The sequence below is a fragment of the Thunnus thynnus genome, chromosome 4 (assembly GCF_963924715.1).
Source record: "Thunnus thynnus chromosome 4, fThuThy2.1, whole genome shotgun sequence".
Lineage (NCBI taxonomy): Eukaryota > Metazoa > Chordata > Actinopteri > Scombriformes > Scombridae > Thunnus > Thunnus thynnus.
The window spans coordinates 9,006,039-9,029,644 of NC_089520.1; the positions used below are offsets into that span (position 1 = coordinate 9,006,039).

Below are 23,606 nucleotides of genomic sequence, written 5' to 3' on the forward strand. Positions count from 1 at the left end.
GTATTAGCAAACAGTTGCTTATTTCCACATCCAGCAGTTATGGAGCAACATTATCATTCATTTGAAGTCGTGTTTCTGTCCACCTGGTGAATTTAAGTCCAATAGTCACTCTCTTTTAGCTCTGTTTTTGGTCTCCACCAACTCCTGAGGGAAATATCTGGCTCTTTAGCTGCTAAATGCTCCACTATGTTCACTAGCTAGTTGCTAACTGTGTCTGTTTGCCCTTTGGTGCTGAGCAGGTAGTGTACAGAGGGTTTTTAGAGCTTTTTCTTTGAAAACAGCTGCCTGCTACGGCTGGAAACGACGCTATGAGAGTGCTGAGAGTGAACCAAAACAGTAAAGTTGCAGCCAGACAGCTAAACAATGAGTTGAAAGTTGCTATAAAGCTCCGTAAAGCTGAGGGGAGCTGCAGAGTTGCTGATAATTCTCTGTAGGTTCATCTCTGCAAGCAATGCCTCTGACATTACACATTGTAATTTGATACATTATTAATATAAGAAATATCAATTATAGGTGCTTTAATGTATCAATATCTCATTCATTTGTAACATTTGGGATGAAATTATCTTTTGTGACTCGTTTTGATAATAATTACAACTGAATAATCCAGACTTTTAAAAAAGTAATACATAAATAACTTAACTCACCTAAATGTGTGAAAGTTATATTTTCACATGTGAAATATCCAAAAACAACACGTGTCTGTCTGTCAATTCATCACGTGACAAATTCACACCAGCATACTTTGTAAGATAATAAAAAGCTACAAAAATAGTAGTAAAAATAAAATTCAATCCATACATATCATAAAAAACATACTACACATCAAACATGTCTACATTAACACTAATAACACTAAACTTTGAGTTTATAAAAGCTCCTGATGTTTGATTTTAAATTTGAAAAGGGAACACAAAGATGTTTTCTTAAGATTTCATTCTTTGCCTTCCAAGATGTTTACATTGAAGATGTTCATCTAAAGTGCTGCTACATTAGTTCCCTCTAGAGGCTTCAGTGTTCATTACAGCCACAATATGAACAAACAGCATCCTGATGATTTACTAAAAATGTAAAGTTTGTCCTGAGTATGGAGCTAGAGGAAAGATAATGGCCTTGTTGGACGATCATCTGGAGAGCAGGAATGTCATCAGAAAATATCATGATTACAGTCAAGTCGATGATGAAATATATCACTGTGGTTAGACTGTAAATGAGGCAGAAAATATAAAACACCACACAGGAAGTGGAGCTCACGCTGTCCTGATTCACAGAAAACATTATTTTTTGTGTTCTCATAATGAGATAATTAAATTAACTTGTGAATAAACACAGTTTGACTCATAAATGTGAGATGAGTGAAATAAAAATCAGCCGTCAGACTTTGTCCACGTCCTCAGTCTGAAAGAGGAAATGCAAATGTTTTGTTTATAGCTGCTCGCTCTGATTGTTTCCTTTGAGACTCTGATGATGTTGGATCATGTTGAGACAAAATCTGGCTCGTTGCCTCGGCAGCAATAAAGGAAATGATGTCAGAAGGTCAGTATGAACTTCAGTCTGTGCCAAACCACATTTCTGATTATTTTATAAGCTAAAACCAGCTGTTGGTGTTTATTTGCTTTGTCATCATGTCATTCTTTATGATCGCTGTTGTTTTATGTTTCCATAATGAAACATAATGAGACCGAACATAAATTTCCACATGGAAGACAAAGATCATGACGATAACAAAGGCAAGTCAGGTTTATTTGTACAGCATCTTTCAACAACAAAGCAATTCAAAGTGCTTTACATAAAACATAAAAGACATGAAGACAAAATATAAAGAGAACACCAGACATTATAAAAAGGCACATTTAAATAGAATTTAAAAGAGTTAAAGATAAAATAGAATAAAACAGATAAAACATGAGAATAAAAAATATAGTGCAGTGTGAGATCTGAATAAAAAAGCACCAGATTTAGTTAAATAAAAGGCAAACAGAAACATCTTTAACCTTGATTTAAAACAACTGAGAGTTGCAGCAGACCTGCAGTTTTCTGGGAGTTTGTTCCAGATATGTGGAGCATAAAAACCGAATGCTGCTTCTCCTTGTTTAGTTTTGACTCTGGGGACAGAAAGCAGACCTGTCCCAGACAACCTGAGAGGTCTGGATGGTTCATAACATAATGATGACAAGCATGGCGATAAAGATCAACAACAAAGACATGATGATAAAGAAAAATAAGAGTGACAAAAACAAACTACAATAGGTACAAATACAAAATCCGTTGTTTTTGGAATTGAAACTCCTAAACTTAACACTCGGCTGCTGTTTAAATTCAGTTCACTGTTGTTGCTGCTCAGGTTCAGAAGTAAAGTAAAGCAGCTCGGTCTGAATAGTGTCAGGTAAAATAATAAGCTCTGAATTTACAATAATTACTATTATTAGATCTCAGGTGTGATTTTGCGCCTCTTTCTTTCTGCTCTGAGAAACAGGTGTGTGTGAAGTGATGCTTGTCCCGCGTTTCAGTCTGATTGTAACTAAAGCAGGCGCATGTTACCATCACCACCTCAAACCATCATCCAGGTCCAGAACGCTCCAAGGTTCATTTCTGGTTTGTGACCCTTTAGCATGAAGCCATTTCTACTCTGGTCTTTAGAGTGGTTACCAGTTATGATTCAGTTTGACCAAAAGAGGGATTTTTCCTTCTCAGATTGTTTTATTTGAAGGACTTTTAGACGCCTGAAGAGTTGAAAGTATTTCACAAGAAAAAAAAAGAAACAGTCATGATAATGTATGTCACCTTGGGGGGTCCAGACCCACAGATTGGGAACCGCTGATTTAGAGGAAGCTGAAAATGATTACTCAAAGAAACCAGCAACAACAAAAAAAAAACCCCAGCATGTAAACAAGCATGTTATGTTCCTCTGAACAAAACAAGTAATTAATTAGCATCTTTAAAATTCAGCTTGCAATGTGCTGAACAAGAAATTATTGAAGGAAAGTAAATGAACTAAACATGGAAGTAAATCACCTTCAGTTGGACTCAATTTGATCATTAAAGCTCCTCATTTACTGACGATACAACATGTTATTAATTTAATGTGTATTAGTGCAGCTCACAGCTCTCACAACACACCACAAATAAGAAAACCTGTTCAGATTGTCAACATCAAAATGAATAAATTAATGATAAAATATATAAATATGGACAAGGAGATATGGAGTTATCACAACAAAGATTTAATAAACAGTTAATCTTTCTTTCTTTTCCAAACTCTGGAGACTATGGAGCCTCCAAAGTCTTTTCCACACAAGATTAAAGAAATATATATATATTTTTGGGGACTTCAGGGACTCTAAACCATTCAATTACATCTGTCATTTCAACCATAATAAATATGGCTGGATCATGACATATCATTTTTTAAGGATCAGGGTATGAAAACCAACAAAAAATAAAAACATAACTTCTGAAGTATGTTGGTGCATTAATAGCTGGTGTGCAATCAGGGAGAAATTACCCTATTAGGGTCGCTGTGGGCCCCTTTGACCCTGTTTTGTCCTTTTGTGTATACAGCAGAGTACACATCTTAATTATGTTTTCTTGAGACAGTAGTACTCATGTCCTGAGTTGTCATCTGTCCCAGGAATGTCATGTACTAATTATTTTGAGGTATACTGATTAATTGATCATTTATGAGGGAATATGCACCAATTCTAATTACAGTATATCAACTGAAATAAATAAGGTTTTAAGATTTTTAAAGGTAATTTCAGGTGATATTGTGCTTTAGTGTTTCACACTTCTGAACAAAGGGAATCTGGAAAAAAAGATCTGAGTTTTAATTCAATTGTTCCAATTTTTGATCATTTTTTATTAAATATATATAATTCATTAGGCTAAATTAAATTACCTATGTTTGATTTAACAGAAAAAGCAAGGACCCTTTTAATAAAACCATGAAATGATGTTCTTTTATGGTAGTTTCAGTGGCAAATTCCTTTTTTTTTTTTTTTTTTTTTTTTAAATAAGACATTCAAAAAAACGCCTATTTTAAGCTGATCTAGAAAAATTAAAATGACAGTTAAAAACTCCTTTAACTCGCTGAAAGTAGGTTTGACATAAATCGAACAGAAACTGATGTAATGCGGTGTATTTGAAGCATCCCATGTTTCCCAGTCTACCCAGTCTACCCAGTCTACCTCTTTGCTCGGTCAGCAGTGCGCGCCGCCGCGGCAGAGGGCTCCGCCGCTGTGCACCGTGAACGCGCCTCTCCATGCGGTTTGAGTAAAGAAGGAAAAGCAGAAAAAAAAATCAGCTGATGATGAAAAGACATGAAGCCTTTACTGAAGCGGAGAGCGGTTTGATTCTCACATCAGAACCCGGTCCCGGTGTCCGGGGGAGGGGGGTCCGGTTCTCCGTGCAGCTCCTCCGCTCTTTGTCAGCCGGTCCACACACCCGGGGCGGGTTTCTGGGTTTTCTCTGAATGAAGCTGCTCTACCGGAGAGAGACCCGTTAGTTTTAACACGTTAATGACCCGGGAATGTGTTATTTCTCGGTTTTTCTGTGGAATCTGCGCTGCTGAGGATTTTATCTCCTGCTGGATTTAATCACCTTTTGTTCGGAGACAGAAGCGGCTGATGCAGCGGTTCACAGTGAAGTCACCGGGAACGGGTCTTCAATTATCTCTTTTATCTGCCTGTTAACGTTATTTTATCTTCACGGGACTGTGGGAGTGTGGAAACAGCGCTGATGGGATTATTTCACCTCTGCGGATAGTGGATTTTGTTATTATTAGTAGTATTATTTTAATATCATTATTGACTGTGGAGCGTTTTGGGGTCTGGTCTGCTTTGGTCTTTTGTCCCGGACCGGTCCTGTCCCGGGTTTAGGAGCACCATGCCGGAGTGCGTGTCGGTGTCAGAGTTCGTGCAGGAGGTTCAGGAGGACTGGAGCTCCCCCACCACCTCCTCCTTTACCTCCAAGATGATCAGCTGCAGGAACACCGTCTACCTGCTGGAGGAGGTCAGTGCTGACAGAGGGGAGGGGTGGGTTCATCTGTAGTAGTACTTGTAGTAGTAGTAGTAGGATGAATGTGTGTATGTTCTGACTCTGATGAATGGGATGGACAAACAGACAGTAGAGTCAGGGCCAGACTAAAATGCTCAGGGGCCCCGGGCCAAAAATGAGGTGCTGGGCTCCCGTTAACTCCCATCATTCCTCCTCCTGTCTGTGTATCGTCTGCAGTTTTTCTACAGTATGTTTAAATCACTGCTGTAGAGTTTTAAAGGGGACATATGATGTTTTTTGTGATTTTCTGTTATTTTTATACCAGTATGATGTTGGATGTCTATATTAAATGTGATCAAAGTTCCAAAACTTGAGATGAATGTATGCAGAAATGCTCCCTGCAAGTCAAAACTCAGGGCGTCAATCTGCTCTGAACGCTTTGTTTGCAACGTTCCCTCTCCTTCCTCCTCGTGATGACGTCAGATTGTTCGTGCATGTCCACAAACGGCTGTCTGTTGGTAGATTTTGTTGTTAAGAATGTTCCATTTCTTGTTTCATATCGTTCACTCGTATATTTCCGATCAGATTCCGGCTTGAATATGTATGGATTTATTTGAGAAATTTCCATTTTGAGTAAAGAACACAAAACAAGAAGTGAAATCCTATTACTACTGTTTGTTTACGTAGCACCCGGAGCCGGCAAATCAGAACAAAGTGAGCTCATCGGGAAGGAGGCCTTAAAGAGACAGGAGCTCAAACGACCTGTTTCTGACAGAGGCTGAACTGAGGGGCTGCATAAAGAGATAATATCAACATATTCCAGTAGAGCCCCAGAATATAAATATAGACCTGGAAACCTGCATGTCATGTCTACTTAAACCCTAGAAACTACATTCATATTCTACTAATTTGCAAACGTAGATAGGTGATTATGTTTTTATCAACATAATGATGAATCATTTCTAATAAACATCTGCACAGATGCAAAATATTCACACTGACAACATATTTATTTCCTACAATATCATAGCCACTAAAACACGATGTTCAATCCATATTTCTATGAACATTAATATTCCCTGTTGCACTACGCTGCATGTCTTGTATCATGTGTCACATCTTTTAATCATTACTTGACAACAACACTGATATTATTCCCTCTTATTATTATTGCTCAAGCTGCAGCTAACATGGCTTGAGGCAGAAGCCAATGCTTTGTAATGTATTATATACAGCATCTGTCCCACTGAGGTTCTGTGGTCTCTGACTTATTCAGAGATACTTTTTCCTAGTCAGACCAGGAAGACCTCTGCTCTTTGCAAAAAAAAAAAAAAGCATCACCTTTCTTTTGCATCTTGCCAGTAAAATTATTCTTTTTTTGTTGAAAAGACATATTAATAAATGTCTCTCCTGTCCCAGAATGTCTTTGACCTCCATCCCCTGCAGCTCTTAACAGGTTAGGAGCTCTGAAGCTCTCCTAAATATCAGCACAGATAAGAGTCATTTCTGGGCCTTAAAGTCAGACCAAATTTGTCTCATGCTCAGACTTTTTGAGCAGTTCAAACTGATTTCATACTCTGTTACACTTAATGGCTTTTTTTTTTTGCCTCGGGGTGCCTCGTTTGCCCTTCCAGAGTCCAAGATGACGTTTTCAAATGTCTTGTTCTGCAGGACCAACAGCTCAAACAATGAATCCGTTATTACAGTAGTTTTCAATTAATGTTCTGCTGATCAATTTAGAAATAAATTCAATAAATGGATCATTTTGAACAATTTGTGTAGCTGTGAAATTGCTCTGCTGCTGTGTGATGTCTGTTTCTGTGTGTTTGGTTGGGGAGAGGGAGGGGGAGGGAGGGGAGTGTCTTAGGGGGGTAACGCTTTAAACCAGCGGGCAGCAAACCCCCCCAACACACACACACACACACACACGCACACACACTGGTCAGTGGAGTCATTGACCCGGAGTCTTCAGATCCTTGACTGGCCTGAAAAACAGACTCACCCCCCCACCCCCACCCCCCTATTTTTTTTCAAACATTGACATATGTTACCACAGCAACAGATTAATCCTCATTAGTATTCATTGTCATTGTTATTTAATGGTAATGAAGAGGAACATGACAGATTAATATTAATGAGGATATGAGTTGACCTGCAACCTGCACTCTGATGCTGCATTCAGGGGAGTCTGCAAAGTTGGAAATAACAACTTTTATGAGAAAACTTTCATGCATAAAGCACCTTTTTTGTGTTACTTTACCATACAGTAAACTGGACTGAGTGGTCAGTGATTCCAGTTTCCTGATGAGGATCTGTTCTAAGCTCACAGTCCTGGGACCTCATTTATCGAACGGGTTGTTTAGTTGTATGTAAATTTGTAATACGTTTTGTAAGAGGTGTTCATGTTTGTCAAATGTTGTGTATCTCGGGCTCTGCCGGAGGGGTTTGTGAGCTCAAGGACAATCTGTGTCATGCTTGCTTAGATTTGTTCCAGAGCATCACATGAGCAGAGACACACGGCCAAAAGAAAAGGCATATTGTTGCAATAAATAGTTAAAATCTTGTCGTGAGCGTCCTGACTGAAATTAGGTTATACAGGATACTGTAGCGTCCTGGGAGTAGGCTTGTGGGAAAGCTTCCCAGCATGCACCGGTGCAAAGGATTAATGCACATACTGTAAGTGTCATTGTATGTGTGTGCCTGCATTTTTACTGGTGTTATTGTGTTTTAGATTGTATTCTATAACATTTCCGCTTCATTTGTTGTTATACAGTTAGTTATTATGAGCACAAGTGGTGTGTACAACTGGAGAAGATCTCCCTGCTGTGCAGACACGCCTGTTGTTTCCCTATAAATACTGTAGAAATTTCACACTTTCTCTCTTTTGATGTTTTGAAGCTGAGAACTCTTGATTGCTACTGTGCTAAATGAAATTTAGGTGAATCTAACTGTTTTATTGACACTTCTACAAGTAAAAATGTAAAGTTAAAGTCCCCCTCCACTCAAAAATGTGTTTTTCTACTTATTTCTTCAGTTGCATGTTTGAGCTTCACTGTGCAGAATGATGCATGTGCAAAGTTTGACACTACAGGACTGTTTTCACATTCATCTGCTGAAGAGGAAAGTTTCTCTGTGCTAACATCACAACTAGTTTGGAAGCCAATCCTGGTCCAATAGTCCACTTACACAAGTGTGATGTGGAAACTTGAAGCCTCCGGTGCACAAACACTGAGGATGGACTTTACAGTGAAGTAGGAGACATCTTGTGTCCAGCAGGAAAACTTAAAGACTCCCACCAGGCATCTAGCATATAAAAATACTCTGATCTATATATGTCTGATATGATTTTTCCACAAAATGAATAATTACCACTTTAAAATCCTTAAAATGACATCTACGCCTTCTCCCTCATTAAAAATTCCAGAATCTATAAATAAGTAAATGTTGTTTATTTCAGAAGTTTAACTGCTGGACGCAAGATGTCTCCTACTTCACTGTAAAGTCCATCCTCACTGGAGGCTTCATGTTTCCACATCACACTTGTTTAAGTTGAATATTGGACCAGGATTGGCTTTCAAACTAGTTATGATATCACAAATCATGCTCGTAGGCCCGTCCCTTAAAATCTGATATTCAGTGAGCACGGAGAAGCTTTCCACTTTCAGCAGATGAATGTGAAAACAGTCTTTCACAGGGGCACCTTAACATTACTTTAGGCCCCCGGGGCGACGAGCGTTTTGGAAATATATTGCTTATTAGTGCTGCAGATTTTATACTATTATTTTCAGTCGGAAAAGTGACCCATATTCACATTAAACTTAACCTGCTCTGTCACTGTGGACTCACACCGTGCAGGAAGTATATTATGTACAAACTGTGTGGTGGTTGCACTTCCAGTAGCCACCAGATTTGACCAGTCGCGTCTGTTTAACCTGTGACCATCAGCGTGGGATACTGCAACGAGATGCAGCGTTTCCTCTCATACAAGCAAACATTTAAAGAGAGTGACGTTGCCTTAATGCAACATATAAAAGACATTGATGGAAGGGATAATGCCTGACGAGGTGTCTCTTATCAGGAATTAATGGACGACGGGGAGGCCAGAACTTGTTTACTGCTTTGATTTTTTGCCCCGGGCCTCAGGCCCCTGGAGGCCTGAAGCCCTGGTAAGCCAGAGCTTTAATGGCTGGCCTTCCAGTATTAAATTGCACATACATCATTCTGTACAGTGACATTCAAACATCCAACCGTAGAAACAAGAAGAGAAATATATTTTTGAGTGTAAGGGGACTTTAAATAATGAAATATGAATGAAATATGTTTGCATATTCATAGATTCTGAATTTTTTATGAGGGAGGAGTTGTAGATGTCATATCAGAATCACATTATTGTTCCAAGTAGAGTATTTTCACATGCCTTAATGCATGTCTAGGGGGGATCTTTAATGTTATATAAAAATGGATTTGTTTTGGAGAATCATACCTGTTTATGCTTCTTAACTGGATACAAACAGTAGTAGTGGGATTGCAGAAGCTGGCCAATCAGAACAGAGTGAGCTCATTGAGAGGAGGCCTTGAAGAGACAGCATCTAAAACGGCCTGTTTCAGACAGAGGGTGAACTGAGGGGCTGCATAAAGGGCCAGTATAAGATAAATAAGGAGTTTTTTGAACTGTAAATCATGCAGAGATGTTCCAGCAGAGCCCCAGAATATAAACATAGACCTGGAAATGTGCATGATATGTTCCCTTTAAGTAAAGTGTTACCAAGAATCCAATATGACCATTAATTATTGCCAACAGTCTGATACATCCGAGGTATTAAAGAGAGAGATGTCAGTATAAACTGTACGGCAAAATCTCTGAGGATAGACAAATCGATGATGTTGTCATATTGTCCAACCTTAAATTTAAATTTAAAGCCACAGCGTCCGACTTCAGCTGCTTCATGTGGAGGTTTGGACAGATGAGATCCAGGTTTACACACACAGGAATGTAGCTGTCTGTTGTTGGAGAACAAAGCGTGTCCTCTGTGTGTGTGTTGAGTCAGCAGGTGAATTACTGCCTCTCCAGCATCTGCATGAACACACACACATACGCAAACGCACACACGCACACACACAGACTCTGCAGATTCACAGACTGATGATTAAAACATCACTGAGGTTCGTGTGTATGTGTGTGTGTGGTGTGTGTGTGTGTCTGTGTCTGTGTGTGTGTGTGTGTGTGTTCAGGTTCTGGACAGTGACCGCTTGGTGTTGCAGAAGATGAAGAAAGCTGCTAAAGCCAAATACACATCAGGACAAGGTACACACACACACACACACACACACACCACACACACACACACACACACACAAACGCCGTTTGTGCAGCTGTCCTTGTTAGGACATTGCAATGATTTCCATTCATTGGGGACAGCTTAACCCAAACACTAACCTTAACCTAACTTCAATTCACACCTTATCCAGGACCTCAGAAATAACATTTTTCCTCATTAGGACTGGGCTTTGGTCCCCATGAGGAATACTGGTCCTGACAAGGTCAGTATTTATACTGGAAAAGGTCCCGATCAATAGACTGTAAAAATTAATGGATGTAGCCACGGTGACCTTACCCACTGGTTTGTGAACTCCCATTTTTGGCATTTTGAACATCGCCATCTTGAATTTTTGGAACCAGAAGTGACCATATTTGGACGAGAGGGTGGAGCTGACCCTAATGCTAGCTGCTAGCTGCTAGCTGCTACCTTGATTAGCACAGTGCATTTACAGTCTACAGTTTACTATGATAATGCTAATGCTAATTTTTGCTGGCAAAAAACAGGCTTAAAACCATTAAAACAAAATGTACTTACCAGAAAAACTGAACTCCTTACAAGGTCTTTTAGTAAAACCAAACACTGAATAAGACTTTTTTAGGTGACCAAAATGTTACAATTAACTTTCATAAAGTGAAAACACACTGAAATAGCGACAGCTACGCCTCCTCTGTGAATCTGGGGTTACACCCTGGTTATCTAACCATTGTTGTCGTCATGGTAGCGACTTGTAAGTCACAAGGTAGCCATGCCCTAGAGCATATCCTGCTTTATCGCCTATTTTACTCTAAATGGGACCATAATTTACAAAATGAACATCATGATGTATTGTAGAAGACTTGAAACTAGTGATTGGGACCATTAACTCATTAGGAAAGTGTTTACTGAGGTAATAAATCAAGTGAGAAGTAGGGTCATTTTCTCATAGACTTCCATACAATCAGACTTCTTTTTGGGGCCAGTGGAGTCGCCCCCTGCTGGCCATTAGATAGAATGCAGGTTTAAAGGCTAATTTATGGTGGGTCGCTAGACACTTTTAATAAGTATTGCTCAAAAGAAATTAAAGAGTCACACAACGTTTTCAATTTATGCTTGGGTGAAAGGTTTCAGTCATCTCCATGGTAACCAGATGTTACAGACCAAAATATCAATAAGGAAGTTCAGTGAAAATGGCGACATCAGTAACACTACCCAATCACATTGTGCAACAAAATATGACGGTGTCCACGACATAACAAAAATCTCCAGCTGTGCGACATGAAAGGAAAGTGTCAAACAACACTTTTTTTGTATACATGCACACACACACACACACACACACACACACACACACACACACACACACACACGCACACACACACCTTACTCTCTGCACTAACACCCTCTCTCTCTCTCTCTCTCTCTCTCTCTCTCTCTCTCTCTCTCTCTCTCTCTCTCTCAGACCACGTGTCTCACCTGGAGCAGTATATTCAATCAATGGAGAAGCTGTCAGTCAACTGTCACTCAAATGGAGAGGCAGAGGTCGGCTCCGCCTTCTGTCGCCTTGCGGACTTTTCTAAAGAACTCCTCTCTCCTATGAAGAACCTGGTGAGTCATTAGTGACATCATCGTTGAACGAGCTCTTAAAAAACCAACTGGGTCCAACGCATCCATGCCGAACGTCCACTGGGAAAACCTATAATTAAAAAACAGTTGACTCTCAACTGGTCATTTCCAAACTCCACTAAAGAAACCTCAATTTATGCGTCTATGATTTTGATTAACTTGTCCAAACTCGATTGGAAAAACCTTAGATTACAAAACAACTGGGTCATAACTGGTTCCTTCCAATCTCCATTGACAATTCCCCTTATTTAAAACCTCTAATTACTTCACCTTACTCAACCCTCCAAACTCTGTTGGAAAAAAAACCCCTAAAACTCTTAAAAACCAGTTTGCTCTTATCTGGTCCATTCCAAACCTCAATTAGAAAAACTTCCATTTAAAAGCAAATTGGGTCTTTACTGCTCCGTTCCAAACTCAATTGAGAAAAGTAATTGAAAACCAACTGGCTGTTTATCTAGTGTGGTTATTTAAAGAAAAAGAAATTAGTATTTGTGGTATTTTAGTACAAAAGAACATGTTAATGTTGTTCATGTTAAGCAGTACAGTACAGTATTACCCATGATGAATTTTCTGCATAATAGATGACCTGTATGTATGTATTTATGTATGTGTGTGTCTGTGTAGTTAAAGAGCATGCTCCACAACATCAACTTCTTCCTGGACTCTCTGGTTAAAGGGGACCTGAGGGAGGTGAAGGGGGTGAGGACTTTATCTTTACTCACTGCTTTCATATCACCTGGATGATATATTTTAAATGACGCATGAAGCTCATTGAGAGTTCACCGTAGAAAAGAGCTGAGCTGAGTTTCATCAGTCCAGTGAGTCTAAAATCCTGTTTTCTCCTTTTTCTCTGTCTCTGTAGGATCTGAAGAAGCCTTTTGACAGAGCATGGAGAGACTATGAGAGCAGATTGTGAGTGAAGATCACACAGTTCAGTCATTGTTTTAGATGTCATGGTATTGTAGAGACATCAAACCCCTGTTCTTTGTTCATAGATAATGTTGATCATTTGACGCAAGTCTGGATTTCTCAGCTCTCTGAAGTTACCTAAAGTTTATCTGGAGATTTTGTCATAGCAATAAGTCCTTTTCAGCTTGTTGACAGTTGAACTTTTCACCATTTAATTTTCACGTGAAAGAGAAAAATATCTTCAGGCTGTTAAAAAAAAAAAAATCAGTTCTCCTAGAAAAAGGTCTTCCTCTTTAGTGATTTAAAGCAATTTGTCGCATTCACCAATTTCAAGTTTTTACTGTCATTTCCACACATATGCATGTCTGAAGGGACCACAGTGCATCATAGGACAGACATAAGGACATGTGCAAAACATAGAAATAGGTGCAAGACACAAAATATTAACATAACTAGTGCAAACACCACACAGTCTTAAAGTAAGAATGAGCACTTCTACATTTGCAGCAACAACTTGGTTCATTAGCAGCGAGCTCGGGTGTAAATAAGATGCAATAAGATGTTTATAGTGAACAGGACTTTGAATTTTGAGTCATGTACTGATCTTTTGAGCCTCCACAGTTTGACTGAATTATCTTATCTGTATGAATTTTGAGTTTAAATATGATACAGAAATGAACTGAAATTAAATATATAACAAAACGGTTTAGGGTTGTTTTTTGTTTCTTTTTTAGAATTTATGATTTTATTGGCATATTTTGGTGCAGAAACCCCAACAGTTCAGAGTTCACTCTGCAGGTCAACATCCAACATTAAACCCGACAACATCTTTGCTGCATAATGTTCTCTTGTCCATCTCCATGACCGTCATGTCCCCTTGACGACCTCCCATTTAAGTCATGGATCACTTTGTTTTAGTGACTCATTTTTCAGCATCTAACTTTGTGTGAAACCATTCGTCCTTTATTTCTGTCGCAGTGCAGCACTGCTTTGATGACACATTGTTGGCTCTATTAATATTTTCAGGTTGTTTTGGGTGCCCTTGTATAACTACTGACACAGCTGTATTTGTTATATTTTTGTCTGCTGAATCCTGACAGCAAGACTTGAAGGTTTTTGAATACTTTTACCTTTGAATATGACCCAAGATTAAAAGAGAGAATTTTGTGAATGAAACTTGCACACAAGTCGATCAGTACATACGGCCTTATATAGCAGTTTAGGGGTGTCAATTATGCTAATGAGCAAATCTCATGAACACACACCTCTTCATTAGCAAGTGGAATTCATCAAGTTGAGGCAAATTTGTGCATTTAAAGGATCTGGTAGGTGATTTTCTATATTTTACTCATACTACTACAAGGATTGTGTGTGTATTCAAAGTCTGATATCTTATCCCTCTGTGCCACAGATATCCGTTGTTGTCCAAAAACTATTAAAAACACATCATTGGGTGACATGTTCCTTAACTCCGAAGGCAATGGTTACTGTTCAGAAACGGCGCCAAAGTCTAATAACAGCGATCACATTTTCAGTCTCAGGAGAGTAGTTCCTTGTAAGGCAGATGCCACAGTGCATGCACAGGAACACGGTTCTGTTTACGGCTATGATATGTAGCACAGCAAGCTAGCAAAGCACTGTAAACGGACCTGTGTGCCCGTTCATGTACAATGGTTTCCACCGGACAAGGAACTACTCTCCAGAGACTGAAAATGTGATCACTGTTATTAGTCTTTGGATCCATTTCTACACAAACTACAGTACAAAGGAATAACATTTATCAGGTTTTGGATAAAAACACAATACTTGTAACTAAATCAGTTCATTGTTGGTTTGGCTCTGCACATGAGATTCGTTAACAATAAGAAAAATATATAAAATCAGCAGCCATATCCTTTAAGAGAGTTTACTGAATCTGACCTGGAAAATTTGTACAAGCAAACTGTACTAAAAATGTAAGAGAGATTTAGGATAAAAAATATTAAATGTTCTTGTATAAGGTCCAACGAGCATGTGTGTTTGTGCAGTAAGCAAGTGGAGAAGGAGAAGAGGGAGTTAGCTCGTCAGTACGGGATGGTGAGGAGTGAGGTGAGCGGAGGAGAGATCGCCGAAGAGCTCGAGAAGGAGAGACGCTCCTTTCAACTGAGCATGTGTGAGGTCAGTGACTCCACCTCTGCCGGTTCCTTCACCTTTAGCTCTTCAGTTTTCTCCTCATTTTCATTTTTTTTCACTTCCTATTGCTCTTTCTACCCTTTCTTATTCTCCCTTTTCTTCCTTTTCCTTCTGCCCTTCCTGAGACTCCTCACACTTCTTCACTTCCTCCTCCTGAAACACATCCATCACTTACAAAATGTGCAGCCTCCTTTCTGTCCGGTAAATTGACTCCTCTCTCTCTCAGTATCTGATTAAGGTCAACGAGATAAAGACTAAGAGAGGAGTGGACCTCCTGCAGAACCTTATCAAGCATTACCACAGCCACAACAAGTAAGAACACACACACACACACACACACACACACACACACACACACACACACACATACATATATACTATATGAACAAGCCTGCGTGGAGTAAACTGACACAGTTGTATTTAACATATCTATGTGTATATGTGTAGTTTTCTGCAGGAGTGTGTTTCCACCACTCAGAGGTTGAAACAGTACATGGAGGAGCTGAACGGAGTCCTGACGACGGTACGACAAAACAAGTAGCTGCTGTTCACCTTCATGTTGTGGTTGTAAATGACACCGCGGCCTCTAGGGAGCGCTAGCAGACTGTTGGTGTCGTGTTTTGATAGATGTTTCTGCAGTCAGAGCTCAGGGCCCTGCTCTTTGTACGCGGAAAACTAAATTAGCTTGATTTAATTGCAGATTATTTGATACAATCATCAAAATTAGCTGCAGCTGTTGTCATAGCAACAAGTCATTAAGCCCAAACCTGCAAAAGTATAAGCCCATCGGCAGAGTAAGTAAAAAAAAGTTTTGTAAGCCTCATATATGAATTCATTTTCAGATACATTCGTTTTCTTAGAGATGTGATAATTTTAGACAGTAGGTTATTGAGAAACTATTATAATCTGTCGGTGTAATTATCACAATTTAATTTTCACAACTAAGTTTCTTGTGTATACATGATGAAATACACATCACAATTAAATAGATACCCTTAAAAAAACCCAACCCTATAAAAGAAAGACATCAGTCGGTTTTTCTGACTGTTAGAAGTCAGATGGAACCAGAAAACATGGATGTATGATGTTATAATAGGAATTTGTCATTTGAACACTAAAATGTATGAATCATTCTTGCATCCATAGTACAAAATTTATTCACATGGATTAAGATTAGCAATTTACTTAAGGTTCATGCAGATTTATAAACTGAAGGTATATTATGTAATTCAGACTACACCACCATCACCGTGCTAGTGATATGTGACCATGTGATTAAATCTGTTTAATCCTGCACATGCACGATCTAACTGCATTAACTTTTAATAATAAACTGTATGAATAATGGAAGTGTGGAAACATTGTGGAGCACAATGTAAAAACAAAATAACAGCAGGAACATATAAAATGAGTTTATTCCTCCAGAGCATCACACTTATCTCAAAATAGAGCACACTGTCATTCAAGATAATTTAATCTGAGGTTTTAAAAAATCAAACCTCTAATTAAATTTGAAGAACCAAGTTAGCTGGATGAGAACTCACGGGATAATTTTAGACTGACAACAGCATGTTCATCTGGATTAGATAAGACATATCTGAAGACCTGGACCTGGATTAACTGTTGTGTGTCTGCAGGTGAAGCAGCGTCAGGAGGAAGAGAAGAGACAGCTTGTGACACTCAGAGATCAGCTGAGGCCGGTCGTCCACACAGAGCAGGTGAGAGACACAAACACTCAGAACTGAATAACATTATAATACTGTTCAACAGGTAATTAATGTGTGTGTGTGTGTTTAGGACTCTTTACCTAAGCAGTTGTACAGTATGCATCAGCTGCTGGGAGACAAACAGTACGGAACAGAGAGAACAGGATTCCTCTACAAGAAGAGTGACGGGTACGCACACACACACACATTAACGTAGGCACGCACACGCACAGGACAGGTACAGGTGTGTAAAGTGTGCAGGACTCTGGTAGCAGCCGGTGTTGTAGTTGAGTCTCTAAATCTCGAGTCCAAGTCGAGTCTTGAATCGAGTCTTCATTATCCGAGACCGAGTCATCGAGGTTGAGCGTGAGTCGAGTTCCAAGATGGGCTCCAGTGCTCCACTGTGGCGTGGACAGAGCTGACATACAAATAAAAGAGGTCTACATTAAATAAAAATGACACAGCTGTCACCATTTCATATTAATATTAACAATGCACCCATTACAATTTTCTTGGCTAATTCTGATTTCCAATTTTTTAAGTCTGACCCACCGATTACGATTTTTGCTGATTCTGATTTTCTTTCTTTATAAGAATAAAATAAGATTTTTTTTTTTTTTTTGGACTTAAAGAACGTCCACACCGATGACATGTTGTGTGTGTGTGTGTGTGTGTGGCTGTACTAAACATTGTGTCTTATTGTGTTTCAGGTTGAGGAAAATGTGGCAGAAGAGGAAATGTTCAGTTCACAACTGTTATCTGACCATCGCACATGCTACTGTGAGCTCACCTGTGTGTGTGTGTGTGTGTGTGCATGTGATGAGCTGTAACCTCTGACCTTTTAACATTAAGATCAGACATATTTGATCTTTTCTTGTCCTCTTTACGTGTCTTTTTTCTCTCTTTCGTTGGTATCATATTTGAAAAGTGTTACTTAAAGGTTTAATGGCTTTGGAACCCCTAACACTATTATTATTACTATTATTATTTTATCATATTTTTATTCACCTTTCAACCTTATATTTATATTTTTAGTGTGCACTAGTCTCTCTTAGTTTTTCTGTTTATCTTCTCTCTCTCTCAGCCTAATAAACCTCCTACCAGACTCAACCTGCTCACCTGTCAGGTTAAACCCAGTGTGGAGGACAAGAAATGCTTCGACCTCATCTCTCGTAAGACACGCAAACACACACACGACCCTTATTGACATAAAGCAATCCCTAGCCTCTTACCCTAACCTTAAAGAAACAGTGAAATAAAAAATACATGTTCCTAGTTCCTGTGTCATTGTGTGAATTGTTCAGTTATCTCTTATATATTATATTATTTGCCAAATTTATGTTCCATTTTGTATTTTTATATTGAAATCCTCACTTTTTCTCTTATTGTAAAATGTTTTAATATGTTTGATGATTCATCTTGAACTCAGTGGCGTTTACAAAAAATGTATCCAATCAAATGTGATTTTGGATGACTAACTAACCACATCCATCATATAAAACCACACTTGACTGCTTGTGTGGGTCATATCTTAAGGGGTTTGTAATTGTACAACGCACACTTGTTCTGTTTCACTGTCAAATACATCACAGAACAGAAGCTAAATGTAATGTTGTGATGACATAAACCATCACAACTCAATGCCGATCTTTATCCTAAACTGAACTGATTCTAACATTAACCTCATAACCAACCAAGTCTTCACTCTCAAACATCCCTTTGAAGGTGTTTCAACAAAGTGAGGACCAGCTAAAATATCCTAACCCACTTTCCAAAAATGTCCTCACCCCGAAGGTATAAAACTTAAATTGGGCCTCATAAAAATAGATGTGCAAGTACACAAACACATGCACACACACACAGGACTAATGAGGGTAGGGGTAGTGAAGAAATAAATCTTGACAGAGCAGAGGTACGCATAGGATTCAGATGAATATTGTAAAATATAAACAGATAACAATAAAACGCCATACAATACATAATCCCAGACCAGTGTGCATAAATGTGATGTAAAACCATTAGTTCAGTTTCCTGATATTCCAGATCAAAATGACAAGATGCAGGATATTTTAAGTATTTATTTATATATAAATTATATTTTTGCATAGTAAACATAATCAAGCACAATGTGAAAATAGTATATAACATAAATGTAATGAAATATGTTTATGCAACACCTTAAATGTGTGATTGTGTAGAACATAACAGACACTTTTGTCCTCCAGATAATCGGACCTATCACTTCCTGGCTGAGGATGAAGCCGAGTGTGTCGCGTGAGTCCAAAATAAAATTTATTCTGACTTGGATTTAAACTTTATTTAGTCCTGTATTCACGCTGATTATCACAACAATGAAATACATAAAGTATTAAAATGTGTGTGTGTGTGTGTGTGTGTTCAGCTGGATCTCGGTGCTCAGTAACAGTAAGCAGGAGGCTCTGAGTGTGGCTCTGGACGGGGGGAGGAGAAGCGGAGGAGCCGGGGAGAGCAGCATGGAGGATCTGACCCGGGCCATCACGGATGACATCAGACGGATGCCAGGAAACAACAACTGCTGTGACTGTGGAGCTCCTGGTATTCTTCGTCGATCAATCAACAGTTTTGATAATATAAGATCAATCATTTGTCTTTTTTTTTTTAAAGCAAAACTGCAAAAAAATTCCCTCATTCCAACTTGTCTACTATGAATATTTTATGTTTTTCTTAATCTTTTATGATAGAGGACTAAATATCTGGACTGTTAGTTCGACAAAACGAGCAAATTGAATCAGCTTCATTGGCCAAGTATGAAATTTGACCAGTTTCAATGTACTTACACACACAACACAGCAAGGAATATCTATATACAGGTGAAAATGTTTCTGTGAACTGTAAACAGGATAAAAATAGTGCAGAGGTGTGAAGAGTGATGAGATAAATATTTAATGGTTAAAAAAAGTGACGTTACTTTATATACATATAGTTGGTGGTTATGTCCAGTATATACAGCCTGTCTGAATGTAATGTATACATGTTATTGCACATTTTGTATTTTAAACTAAAATAAATATGTATAATTTGTAGGTACAGTTGGTATTATAGTATTTCAGGGTTATTGAACAGTTCCTGAGTTAACTGTTCATAAGTGTTACAGCGACGGGGAAGAAACTGTTCCTGTCTGGTGGTTTTGGTGTGCGATATTCTGTGGTGCAACCAGAACACTTCCCTTTTCTGACATCTAACAAAACCAAATGATCACTTAAGTAAATACTTAGCATATTATATAATAATGACAGTAATGGCTACAGTCCTAATTAACAGTAAAGCGTTCTTCTTCTTGAGAGCTGGAATATCAAAGGTTCAGAAGTTATTGGATTGTGTAGTTATAAGATTTAAAATGAGGGGAAGAATATGAGGTTGTTTGGAAACTTGAACAGTTGCAGGGTTTTATAGATGAGTTCAGTAAATCTCAAACAAAAGCCGGTATTCAAATAACAGCTCAGGCTTGAATAAATAAAGTCGGTCCCTAACAAAAAGTGGAAGAGAAGGAGTCATATCATTCTCATCACTCTGCTGCTCTTACGTTCTCGTTTAACAATATTACTGGTTCTGTTCTACTGTTTCTGCTCCCACTTTTGATACATAAACTCTGTCTTCTGTCTCTGCAGAACCTGGATGGCTCTCGACCAACCTGGGTATCCTGACGTGTATCGAGTGTTCAGGGATCCACAGGGAGATGGGGGTCCACGTCTCCAGGATCCAGTCTCTGAGTTTGGACAGTCTGGGGACCTCAGACCTGCTGGTGAGTCAGACCTGTTAACTAACAAGCTAATCCTTCATCAGTCCATCCTGTTGTCAGCTGGGTTTAGTTGACAGTTGAGTTAGGAGAGAGCGCAAACCTGCTGCGAAAACCAAAATGTCTCCTTTTAACATTTCTATTTCTACACCTGTTCAATAAACAAATCACAACTTGTAAATCAGACCTTTATAGGTCCTCAGCTGAGAAAGACCATTTGTGCTGGAAATGCGTTTAATGATAACAAACAATGAATTTAATGAGCTCTGGGAATTAGCTTCAGGTAGATACTGAAGGTTCAGAGTTGGCGTCTATGCTCAGTTAGCATAGAGTTAAAAGATCTCCTCGATGTTACTAAACATAGAAACTCAGGACTTTCTTGGATACTGTATCAATCCTATAGGTTTATATTATGACCACCAGTTTCAATTATTTCAACTTCGTTCATGAGAGATCATGTTTTGTCTGTAATTTTGAGAGCGTAATGAACTCAAAATGCCTCGTCGCTGAAGTTGTAAACAATAACCATAGTTGCTGAATTCACTCAAAAGTGACCCAGAAATTAAAACTGATTCACTCTGTAGATTGTAAAATTAGTTTTCTCAACACTGTCATCTTTAGCCCCCACCCGCTGTTAGCAGCGCACTTAACAGAATTTTCTGCTCTGTGATTGGATGTTTCTGACTGGAGTGCAGCTTGAGAGTCGTAGTTAACTTCTCACCTTGTATTGTTATGTCCACAGGCTCGTACCTTCTGACTTTTTGTCAAGAAGCCACATATTTTATAACATTTGTTCATATTTTGTAGCGATGATGTAACCAGGAGAACTTCTGAGTTGTTGGAGGGTGGATGTTTTTCCCTTGAAGCAAAGCTAACCGTCCCCTGTTTCCAGTCAGTTCTGACTCTGTTGTCAGAATTGATTTCAGACCTTAAATACGCTTTTTCACATTGCCCTAATTTTGTTTTCCAATTAAACTTCCCTCTGTATGGACGAGAGCTCAGGTAGTGAGAATATTCTGTCTTCTCTCTCTCCCAGTTGGCCAGGAATGTTGGTAACTCTGGTTTTAATGAAATACTGGAGGCAAACCTGCTGAGTCCATCACTGAAGCCGTCCCAACACAGCCACATGTAAGACACACTCACACACACACTTGGGCGCGTGTTATTCTAGTAAATATATTTTTAATTGTAATAAATGTGATACTGTATATTTGTGTGTGCAGGGCAGAGCGTAAAGACTTCATCCTGTCCAAGTATCAGGATGTTCATTTTGTGAGGCGGAGCCACAACTCTACTGTAGCGCTACAAGTCGGCCTGCAGGAGGCGACCAAGAGCTGCGACATCTACAGTCTGATCCAGCTGTACGCCCAGAGGATGGAGCTGAGCCAGCCGCTGCACGCACACATACAGGTATATACACACACAGGTATACACATATAGAAGTATACACACCTATAGATATATACACATACAGATATACACACACTCAGCAGTATGTTTCCATGCCAACAGGAAAAAGGGGAAACTGCGCTCCATCTAGCCGTCCTATTGGCTGACAGGACATCGCTGCACATCCTGGACTTCTTGGCTCAGAACTGGTCAGTGTGTTCTGATAACGTTTATGAGTGATTACACCTCAGTGTGTGTTAAAGTGCGCACCTTTGTGTTTAACTGGGTGTGTGTGTGTGTGTGTTTTTTTTTAGCTCTAACGTGGATGCGCAGACAACAGCTGGCAACACAGCGCTGCACTACAGCTGTCTGCACAACAAAAGCGACTGTGTGAAACTGCTGCTGAGAGCCAGAGCCAACACACTTATCAGTAAAACTCACACGCAAACACACACTGTAAAAGTATTTTCATTGTTTTATTTCAAAGCTCACATTAGCTTTTATTACAACTAGTAGAGATGACGGAAAATGAAAGTGAAAGATGCTACGAAAGGTCCCCGATATTTTATTTATTTAAAAAAAGGAAAATTGAGAGATTTATAGAAAGTGAGGACATTTTTTGAATGTGAGAATATTTTAGGAAGTGCAGATGCTTTTAGGAAGTGGGTTACGTTTGGGCATTTTTTGTAAAGAGGAAATTAAGAAAACTAAGACATTTAGTCTTGGGATTGACACAAAGGGATATATTTTTAAGTAGAAACAAGGTTCTCCAAGCATCTTCCAACAAAAAGCAGCTGACCCTTAAAAAAACAGAAGGGACTGGAGCACACTGATTAATTTGCAGCCTTTAATCGTGCAAACAGACTAACGTTGCAACACTACTGTGATGGACAAAGACACGAGGCAAACAACATATGTAATCAGCCTGAACCAAGTGTGTAGTTGTAATTAGGTAATAGGTTGAACAGAGTTTCAAATCTATTGGATATATTTTTAAAATAGAAAGTGAAAGTTATTTTACAAACATGTCCTCACAAATGTAGAAGTACACAAACACACACACACACTTTTATTTTTTACATCTTACTAATATTAATATTTCAATTGTCTGTGTTTGTCAGAGAACGAGTTAGGAGAGACAGCTCTGGACGTGAGCCGCAAGTTGAAGCACAGCCACTGTGAGGCGCTGGTGAGGTCATTGCTCTGATCAGTGTCACGCTTCTTTATGAGACTGTTCGTGTCGACATCTCTCTTACTGTATCTGTGTGTTTGTGCAGCTGCAGCAGGCCCAGTGCAACCAGTTTGACCATCACGTCCACGTGGAGTACGAGTGGAGGCTTCGTCATGACGATCTCTACGACAGTGACGATGACTTTGACGACAGGGTAACTATGGCAACTGACAGCCTGCTGATTAATCTTGTTTCTTTTTCCTTTCTTGTTTAAGAAGAAAAACACCAAGGTTGACTGTGACTGCTGTACTCTTCTGTTAAAAGTATATTTGGTGGGAATAACAGCGCTCAAGAAACTATCTCAGCAGAAAGGAAATAGTCAGAAGGAAATGGGAAATGTTACTTTAAAATAACAGCACTGTTGCTTTAAACTACATTTCAACGTAAAGTTTTTCGATACGTTCACGACTGACTCAGAATGGACTTGCGGTTCAAAAACCTCTGCTCTAGGCTCATGTTCTGGTCATCAGTCAGAAATATTTCACCATCCTTCCTGATAAATCGAT

General features: G+C 39.0%; 1 protein-coding gene across 2 annotated transcripts in view; it reads left to right on the top strand.

Annotated features, from left to right (window-relative positions):
• Positions 1–4,093: 4,093 nt before the first annotated feature.
• Positions 4,094–23,606, top strand: part of unm_sa1614 (un-named sa1614) — a 28,329-nt gene continuing 8,816 nt past the window's right edge. For both annotated transcript variants that reach the window (XM_067586464.1, XM_067586465.1), the window contains exons 1-21: positions 4,094–5,010; positions 10,228–10,300; positions 11,755–11,900; positions 12,543–12,617; positions 12,781–12,830; positions 14,855–14,984; positions 15,226–15,311; positions 15,447–15,522; positions 16,637–16,717; positions 16,797–16,894; positions 17,416–17,485; positions 17,790–17,877; positions 18,931–18,979; positions 19,107–19,279; positions 20,353–20,486; positions 21,517–21,608; positions 21,704–21,890; positions 21,993–22,078; positions 22,184–22,299; positions 22,991–23,058; positions 23,147–23,254. In XM_067586464.1, coding sequence (XP_067442565.1) covers positions 4,885–5,010; positions 10,228–10,300; positions 11,755–11,900; positions 12,543–12,617; positions 12,781–12,830; positions 14,855–14,984; positions 15,226–15,311; positions 15,447–15,522; positions 16,637–16,717; positions 16,797–16,894; positions 17,416–17,485; positions 17,790–17,877; positions 18,931–18,979; positions 19,107–19,279; positions 20,353–20,486; positions 21,517–21,608; positions 21,704–21,890; positions 21,993–22,078; positions 22,184–22,299; positions 22,991–23,058; positions 23,147–23,254 — 2,112 coding nt within the window. In that variant the 5' untranslated portion in view covers positions 4,094–4,884. The remainder of the gene's footprint in view (positions 5,011–10,227; positions 10,301–11,754; positions 11,901–12,542; positions 12,618–12,780; positions 12,831–14,854; positions 14,985–15,225; positions 15,312–15,446; positions 15,523–16,636; positions 16,718–16,796; positions 16,895–17,415; positions 17,486–17,789; positions 17,878–18,930; positions 18,980–19,106; positions 19,280–20,352; positions 20,487–21,516; positions 21,609–21,703; positions 21,891–21,992; positions 22,079–22,183; positions 22,300–22,990; positions 23,059–23,146; positions 23,255–23,606) is intronic.